Below are 9,836 nucleotides of genomic sequence, written 5' to 3'. Positions count from 1 at the left end.
GGGGACAGATATCCCCCGGGTCCACTAGAAGGCAGGAAGGCCTTGCGCGGGGCCTTGGGCCAGTTACCTCGCAAGGCCATCCCTTCGTGGGCCGGGTCAGAACTATTGGCAGGGTGGGCCGACACGAGAAAGAAGCAGACTCAAGCCCAGGCAACCTGTTAGACTCGTGCGCTATCTGTAGCGCCCACCCGACTTTCCCGCGTACGGTGCCCTTGAATATCGGGGCGGATTAGGGATAAGTCGGCAAGATTGTAGGGAGATCAGTTCAGTCGATTCACTATTATTTAGGATGCACATAATCCTCACGCACGCATGTAGTGCCCCACGGTCGAGTATATGAAGGCCTAGGGGGTACCCATCATTTCCATCAACCATCTACCTATCTTATTAGTTTTTCTCCGTTCCGGAGATTTCACTTGTAACCCACCACATAAAGATCCACACCAGTAAGTAGAATATTACGTCTCTCCAAGCGGCCCGAACCTGCAGAAAATTGTCTATCATCTCTCGTGCGTCCAACATGAACCATTGATCTACAGTTGACAGCACCGTCCAACCCAAAAGCACTGTGAGGGGTAACCCCGGGTGTGCGGTCGGACTCTAAACACCGACAATAACCACCTTAAATTCAAAGACCAACTTATCATCTCCAAATTGTGTATTATCACAATTAATATTAGTTTGCATTATGTAGCAATGCTCATGACTCATGAGCCACCAACATATATATACTGTAACACAGAACATACAAAATCTTCTAGAAAGGTATTATATTGAACACTTCAATAAATTGATGGTGTACTTAAGCTATTTTCGTTCCTTTTGGCAGCTCATACGAAGTTTGAGGTTTGTAGTCATATTCTACGTATCGACGGCGCAACTTCTTCAAGGAAACGATGTCCTACAAAATTAAATGAAACTCTAGTATCAAGCAAAGAACAATATAAGGGCTTTAAGTCTGTAGTCCAACTTATATAAGTATTGCATTGGTTAGTGAATATGGATAACATTAGAAGTAGAGTACCTCAGAATTATCATGCACATAAAGAACAAGGATTTTGCAATCACATTCTTCTCCTGAATTATGTGTTTTCCTTTCAATAGCATGCACTTCAGCATCAAAATAGAGACCACTCTGTTCACTTACCTGAACAGTTTAGAACACAAGTATATATTCATCAGGGGCAACACTACCATGGTAGGAGATAGAATTACTGAACAATAAAATATGAAGACAAATGAATTATTTCTATGTTGTTGAACCTTTAACAATGTTACATAAACAAAACCAATAGTAAAAAGGATTGCCTTATTCAAATCAGTTATATATGATGGACAGTATTTTTCTAGAAGTTCCTTTTTAGTTGTGAATTATTTGTTTTATATGTTTGTTTTAAAAACTGTTTAGAGCTTGCTGACATTAAAATTAAACGAAGCCCAAGAATATAAATTCTTAGCCTCTACAGAATTCAATTCTAGTACAGGCACTGTATGAACAATGAAACCCAGCCCTCAATCAGAAGTATTAAAAAATGTTAACTCATATCAGTGTCGCACTAGCTTATCAATTTCCCACAGTATGTTCATCTCTTCACTCTTCTGTTCCTTCAATGACACCTCCACTCAATTATTACATCTTCCATAGTCAACCTTTAATGTATAGTTGTTTTCTAATAAATATATAGAAAAAATACGAACAACTATAACAATTATACTAGTTTTATTAAAAGCATCATAAGATATGCCTTAATAGTGCATATATTATCCAGTGTTGTATATTCTAATTGGTTTTCTATAACCTCAGATAAAAGTTAGTTACATAAGTTTGATTTAGCATAAAGTACAAAACTAAACCTATTAACTGTTTTAATGGAGGGAGTATAGTCTAAAATGTTATAGTGTATAAAAGAATCCACTAACTTTGAAAATCACTTTTGATATAGGCATATAAAGTGTATACTATTGAATGCACAGTGAGATAGTGCAAACTAACTACCGTCGATCTCAAAACTACCTACCTTGTAACAAAGAACAGGGTCCCAAATATGAACATCTGCACATTCTGTGGCCTTGTATGGCACTGAGCGTTGCCGCAAAGTACATGTACGAACATCGATCCATTCAGCTTCCTCAACTCCAAATCCAGGAAAGCGAACCAATACTTGCTGATTCACAACGCAAGCAAAAAATAGCACACATAGTAAGAAGAACATAAAATGACAGTAGAAACTACATAAACAGGGATAAGGATAATAATTCTGCGATCTCTAGGGAACTCTACAAGAATTTTTAAACTTATAAAAATTGCATATGATGTTACAATTTGAAAGCATGTAGGCCAATGAATATTTATGTTCAAGTTTATGAATACAAAGTAAGAGCGTCAGAGTTATCTTGAGACGGCTAATTTGAATTATTTTAGATCTTCATAACGCAAACATTATTTGATGCTACGTGTAGAAGCATTACATGGAAAGGTGGTAGTGCAGAATGGATTTCATGAGGATGAGAGCTGCATGCCCTATAACCAGCCTTAATCATAGCCACAAGATAAACAAAGTGCGCTAGCACATAGATTCAGTGATGTCAAGCGCCTTGAGTTTCTGCCTTGTATAACTTCTCTAGAATATATAGTTTTGCAGTGCCACTTAAGGTTGATCCTTTGTTTGCTTTTCTTTGCTTTTCTCTAGAATATCTTTTGAGGCCTTCACTACTATAGATTTAATTTGTTCATCACTGTCGATTCGTGGCTATAACCGATAATGATATTGGGTTCATATCACACATGCGTTTCTAGCCACGAACCCACCACTATATATACAATTCCCACTTTAATTTCTTGGCTCACTCTTTGGCGCCAAAATACTTTTTACATGGTAGGGGATGGTTATCTATAGAAGCAGATAATTGTTAGCAACCTAGTATTCTATAATAGGGAAGTAAAGTAATGCAACATGACGACCGACTTGTAGAAACTAGAGCATCAACTAGCAATGCAATGCAAATAAATTCATTTTTTGTCAAACATATACACATCCCTACATAAATCCATAATAATAAACCACATCTTCAAATCTTCTTTATATCCTCTGCCTTGCTGGCTGAGTGTTAGACATATATGTTAGCCATATCTTTAGGCCAATCACTTTGACCTTCTTGTAATGGCCTTCCTATAATCATGTAGATTGGCCCTCCTGTAATCACGGCAAGCCCATGCATGTGTCCGGCAATAGCATGGACATGTATATATGTATGAGTACTTGTTCAATTGAAATTATTGTATCATTACCTAAATTTCTCACACTATCATGGTATTAATTGGCCATCACTTCTAACATCCTAGCTTCCACTAAACCATATCCTACTTGTCACTACTGCCTCCCCTTCGCGACATTTGTAACATTCCTACATCGTCCTTCATCTTCCCTCTGTCAATGTCCCTATTTGACAATGAGCATTGCGTTGAGGAGGAAGCGTGCCGTGCCGACGTAGAGACACATCATCTTGTCGAGGAGGCAACACACCGCATCGCCATGAGAAGGTGGCTTGAGCCTCGCCCTTGCACAGACCATGACCATCCTTTATCAACAATCCATCGACATCTAGAACATCAAGGTCCTCATGCTAACCACTTTTGACTTTGGTTATACAAACTACACTCGTTGGCGGGGCCTCTTCCTCATCGTACTTTCCAAGTGCCCTTGACGACCATGTCCTCTCTGATATGGTCTATGCTGACGATGTCAAGTGGTATCACATGGACACCATAGTCAAGCACTGGGTATTCTCCATGCTCACCACCCAACACCCTGGGTTCCTAATATGGAGCAACTCTATATCTATCATGGCAAGCATGGTGTTGCTTGTCATGGATGACCAATTTGTCAGTAACAAGGAGACTCGCATCATGATCCTTGATGTTGAATTCGTCACCTTCTAGGGCTATCTCTCCATCTTTGACTATTTTCATCGTCTCAAGAAAATGGATGGAAATAACAATAAGCTCGAAGAGAAAATTCTCGATGACAAGCTAGTGCTCGCCACCCTATGTGGCCACATTGAGAAGTTTGCCTACATGATCGTTATCATCAAGTTCACCAAGACCTCCCTCAACTTCGCTACTATCTTCAACAACCTTTGCCTAGAGATCAAGATGCAATCTAAAGGTAACCCAATGTACACCACTCTTGTGGATGGCTCTACCCCCTTGTAGTGCCCTACTATTACACCCCCATGGCATGTTGTCTATTGCTAGGATGGTGACCAAGGCTCATCTAGTGCCCCCATAGTGGGATAGCTATGTCCCCTCTTCCCACCGACTTCATCGCCTAATGCTCTTTTTTCTCTTCTGGTTGGCTGTATTTCTAGCTCCACTTGGCATTGCGGCTATGAATATAATAATATCATCATTTCTCATGGGATTCCATGTAATAAAATTGATACTTCACCCATTTGTCATACATGTCAGTTAGGGTATCATGTAAGCCATCCTTTTCCTAGTTCCACATCACGACCTGTCAAAAACTTTGATTTACTATATTATGATATTTCAAAACCCTCCCATTGCTAGTGAGTCAGGGTACAAATATTATCTTGTTATTCTTAATGATTTCTCTCATTTTGATGGATGTTCTCTCTTCGTTTCAAGTCTAAAACATTTTCTACCATGCCACAATTTTTTGCTTATGTTGTCATGTGGTTTACATGCACTACCAAATCTATCCAATGTGACAATGGTTGTGAGTTCGATAATGCCACATCCCAATACTTCTTTGTCACTAATGGTGTAGTTCTTCATATGTCATACCGATACACTTATTCCTAAAATGGTAAGGTTGAGTATCTCATTTGGTCCACTAGTAATATTATGTGTTCATTGCTTTTTTAGGCCAGCCTTAACCATATTTTGGGGTCAAAGCTCTTTACACCGTGACCTATTCCAAAACGCTATCATCTAGCACACCCCACCATGCCCTTTATGGCACCCGACCAGACTACTCGCACTTATGTATCTTTTCATCATTATGTTGCATAAACTCGGCCCTTGCTCCACCTTATGTGTCTTTCTTGGATATCTGACCACAAAGGTTGCAAGTGCCTGGATCTCATGTCCATCCACATTATTATTCCTTGTCATCACATCTTCGATGAAACACGCTTCCCCTACTTGGTGGTTGCGACACCTCCTTCTAACTTTGATTTCCTTTTAGTGGAAGATTATGTTATTTCACCAATTGATTTGTAAGCTTTGCCTACATGTACTATAAACAATGTTATAGGTCCTATTATTGTTCTCTCTGCTAGTTCACCACCATGGATCATTGCCATCATGGGCATGGCCCCTTACCCACCCATAGTGCTAACCATCTGCGAGGATATGCTACCTAGATTGACTCTTCATCTATGGTCACTACCAGCAACCCCCGACCACATCTCTATCGATCACCTCTATGCCACTAGTTGTTGTTAGCAACTCACTCGTGGCATGATCTTCACTCGACCATCTTCCTTTGACACTATCCTAGTTGTTCTACCTATTTATTAATGACCACACCATGTTCTTCTATTTTATACTTCATGCTTAACCTCAATGCCACGATGCTCTCTCCAACTTCAAAGACATGTCCTAGTGCTCTCGCTGATCCGAATTGACGAAATGCTACAATTAAGAAGTTTACTACTCTACAACACAATTACACTTGGGATTTGGGTTCCTTGTCCTCCTGGCACTAATGTTGTCATGGGAAAGTGGGTTTATCATCACAAGTTCACTCCTAATATGGCTCTCTTGATTCGTACAAGGCCCTTTAGGGGTTTACTCAATGCCACGATATTGAGGATATGAGACGTTTAGCCTAGTGATTAAGCTAATTACTATCAAAATAGTTCTTAGTATTGATTATCTCATATGTGGTTTGTTCATCAATTACACGTGAAAAACTATGGAACTTTGTAGAATATATTTATTGTGAGCAACCATATAGATTTGTTAACTCTGCTCATCCTGGTTATGTTTGTTTCTAGAAAAGGTCTCTCTATGGCCTAAAGTTCGCTCCCCATGTGTCGTGTAGTTGGTTCGCCTCTTAGATTCTCTCCATGAGTACATGATCTGACACTTCACTCTGTCTATCACCATATATATCATTGACACAACATACCTACTACTCTATGTCATTGACATTATGCTCACCCCTTCATTTGATTCTTAACATTGTTGCATTATCCTTGCCCTAGCTTAGGAGTTATTGATGAAGGATCTCGACCCTTAGCATGATTTCCTAGGTGTTTTTGTTGACCGTCATGCTTATGAACTCTTCCTATCCTAGTGATAGTATATGCTTGACATCCTTGCTTGTGCTAGTAGGTCTGGCTGCAAACCTTGCACTAGATGTGCCAATACTCATGCTAAAGTTTTTGGTGATGGTGCCCTAGTTTATGATGTCACCAACTAACATGCTCTTGTTAGAACTCTAAAGTACCTAACTTTCACCAGGCCCAATATTGCATATGTTGTCCAGCAGACGTGCCTTCATATGCAAATCCACATGAGCCTCATCTTATCCTGATCAAGTGGATCCTTTGGTAACTTCATGGTACCCTCAATTTTGGACTTCAACACCACTTATCCTCAACATCTACCATTGTGTCCTATTGTGATGTTGATTGGGCTAATTGTTCTGATACTCACAACTCCACCTTAGGCTATGTAGTGTTCTTTGGTGCTATCTGGTCTCTTGGTCCTCTAAGCGTTAGTTCACAATCTTCCATTGTAGCATGTAACTTTAATATCATGTTGATGCTAATGTTTTCGTAGAGTTTCCTTGGTTGCGCAAGTTGCATGCTGAGCTTCATTATCCCATGAGAAGACACCAGATGTTTATTATGATATTATTTGTTCAGTTTACCTCTCGAGCAATCCAGTTTAGCATCAACAATAAAAAACATTGAGATTGACATTCACTATGTTTGCGACTGTTGTTAGTAATGTTCATGTTCTTCATGTCCCTACCACGCTGTAATAAGTTGATGTCTTCACCAAGGGTTTCTTAACATCTATATTGATTGAGTTTCACTCTGATTTGAACATGTGTGGTTGACAGACTTGCAACTATGGGAGGTATTAGACATATATGTTGGCTATATCTTTAGACCAATCACTTTGACCTTCTCGTAATAGCCTTCCTATAATCACATAGCCTTGCCTTCCTATAACCATGGTCAGCCCATGCATGTGAATGTGTTAGCTATATCTTTAGACCAGTCACTTTGACCTTCTTGTAATAGCCTTCCTGTAATCATGTAGCCTTGCCTTCCAATAACCAAGGTCAGCCCATGTATGTGAATGGTAAACTGGCCAATATTATATGTATGGCTAGGTCAGTATGTATGCTTGTTTGTTGAATGAAAATTATCATGTGATTACCCAAATTTCCCAAGCTATCACTAAGATTTGTTGGTGTGTCACATAATTTCATTATACTTCAATATCTACCACCTCAAGAAATTTCGAATATATAAAGTACACGTGGGCACTAACCAAGACCACCTAGCTAGAGGAGTCCATGACATGACCTAGAGTGTAATATTAGTGCCAAAGCAACCTATCGCAAACTAACTGCATTTAGCCTCTGCATAGTGTCCTCCCTGTACATACATGAGAAAAGAATCATATGTACTGTCCCCTCCATTTCAAACTATAAGTTTTTTTGGTTTTTCTAGATATATTATTTTTGCTTAATATGTGTAGATATAGTTTATAATTAAGTGGTATGCAAAAAAAATATGTATCTAAAAAACTATCTATCAAAGAAAACTAAAAATGTCTTATAATTTAGAATAAAGGGAGCAGATTGCTATGACTAACAAATGCTGAGTGCACAAATAACTAACGGCTACCTTTACTTTCTATTAACATCATGAAAATTTTGTTGTCCTTACCAAATCGCCTGATTCACAAAACTTTTCAGTCAAGAATTCTTCGACAAGGTACCTGCAATATATAATTAACAGTGTGAATATGAAGAATAAAACTTCAAAATGCATAGAAAAACTTTATATCCATACAAACGGCAGGTTTCAATTAACGACTAATAAGGGTAGAAAAGCAATTTAAATAAATGATCAAGTTTTTCAGGCAAGCACTTCATAGTGTTATCCGATCTCTTCTCTCTTACATTAATTTAACATCTTTTTCTTATGATATAGTTTCCTCCAAACCACTGGAAAAATCTGCTGGACCTAGACGCTGCCATTTGGATTTTATTTTGACTCATGTGTCAAAACAGCGACGCGATAAGCTAATATAGGGACAATCTCTCTAGCTTGGCACATGAATACAATATAAAAAAACACTATCTCGAGTAACAATTTGTTATTTATTTTTTTAACGGACTTTGTTAGTAAGTGCATATTTAAATTGTATTATCTCCGTTCTCGAATATTTATCGCCCGCTAGTTCATTCGCGACAAATAAAAAAAATGGACTGAGTAAGATATAAGGACTCAAAAAGTTTATGTAAGAATCTGTCCAGAATTTAGATGAGAGCAATAACGTGTGTATATAAAACCACGTCCCCTATCACTTTTCTGAAAATTGAAAAACTTGTATGTAATATGTTGCAATCAAAAAGCAAAATAAGAAGACCAGGCGCAAGAGTCTCCATACCAAGAGCCATCTCTAGCTGACTTAGCTTCAAACTTGGTGTGATATACATCGATATAATTATTCCCTGATTTTCAAATAACACTGATATATAAAAATGAGGAAAAAAACAGTAGCAATGTCCTAATAGAATAGAAGTGCTTGGCAGTAACGAGAGGAGGCATGTAAACATGGGCGACAAATTACAAATAAGCAATATCAGTGATCATAGCCACAGGTAACATCGTCTATCACCTGAGGAAGATCCTGCGTGCGTAGTCGCCTTCTTTGGCTTCAGCTTGCTGATGGATGAGCCTCCTCTAGCTCTAGCTTGCTGATGGTTGGCCCAAAACTCCCATGGAGCATGTGCTTCCCTGGCTGCTACCTTGGCAGAAGTCTTGTTACGGTTGTTATAAAACCAGTTGAGCACCTGGATGCATGCATGTCCAGATCGGAATGAAACCGCAGGTTCATGGGAGAGGGAATTTGAAATTGATATGTGGAACGGAACATCGTCGATGCACATACCTGCTTTGGCTTGACGGGAACCATGCCAGCACGGCGCCGGAAGCAGCTAAATTTCAGAGCGAGCTCATCCATGAGGATGTGATCCAGCCTGCGATTGGTGACCGGGAACAGGCGCTCCTCCATCTCTTTCACTTCGGCCGGCAAGAATCGGAACGGTCCCTCCATCATCCCGCTGCTGCTTGATTGCCGCCGATCCATCCTTCTCCAAATGACCTGCTATGACGGCTGCTGCTCCGTCCTTCAAGTGGTGGTATAGATTGAGGTTCAAGTAAACCATGGATGGATAGATCGGGGATGAGAAAGAAAGGGAAAGAGAGAAGGCTGGAGGGACGTTACCTGCAGTGCGAGCCCGCTGCGTGTTCTACGTGCTGCGTGCACTGTTGCCAGTTGCCGGCCGTCCGTCCTCTATATAAGCCAGTGGTTTCTCTCTCATATCTGACGTGTTAGCCAGGCCACGCCACAAGGACAGTGTCAGATGGGGTCCACTTCTGTTAAAGAAATGCTGGTTAATTTGCTGAAGGCTAGTACTAATGTATTGTCACATATTAAATGGGTATCACAAATGATTTTTTTATATTAATTACAGTTAATGATGGAAGAAAAACAACTCAAACTAAAATAAGCCATATTAATGACCCCACGTACGATTCATAGTTCCACTTAGGCA

General features: G+C 39.6%; 1 protein-coding gene across 2 annotated transcripts; it reads right to left on the bottom strand.

Annotated features, from left to right (window-relative positions):
- Positions 1 to 622: 622 nt before the first annotated feature.
- On the bottom strand, positions 623 to 9,630 carry LOC103638385 (protein SAWADEE HOMEODOMAIN HOMOLOG 2). 2 transcript variants are annotated; one of them, XM_008661318.2, is made up of 8 exons: positions 9,506 to 9,630; positions 9,170 to 9,407; positions 8,897 to 9,071; positions 8,666 to 8,729; positions 7,939 to 7,990; positions 2,019 to 2,165; positions 1,025 to 1,147; positions 623 to 901 (listed from the first exon to the last, which is right to left on the bottom strand). In XM_008661318.2, exons 2-8 carry the CDS (start codon positions 9,365 to 9,367, stop codon positions 803 to 805), a joined length of 858 nt encoding a protein of 285 aa, XP_008659540.1. In that variant the 5' UTR covers positions 9,368 to 9,407; positions 9,506 to 9,630; the 3' UTR covers positions 623 to 802. The 2 variants fall into 2 exon arrangements, with proteins under 2 accessions (XP_008659540.1, XP_008659541.1); XM_008661319.3 differs by lacking the exons at positions 8,666 to 8,729; positions 9,506 to 9,630 and having other exon boundaries at positions 7,939 to 7,946; positions 9,170 to 9,479.
- Positions 9,631 to 9,836: the final 206 nt, after the last annotated feature.

The sequence above is a fragment of the Zea mays genome, chromosome 9 (assembly GCF_902167145.1).
Source record: "Zea mays cultivar B73 chromosome 9, Zm-B73-REFERENCE-NAM-5.0, whole genome shotgun sequence".
NCBI lineage: Eukaryota > Viridiplantae > Streptophyta > Magnoliopsida > Poales > Poaceae > Zea > Zea mays.
This window is presented reverse-complemented; position numbering and strand designations above follow the sequence as displayed.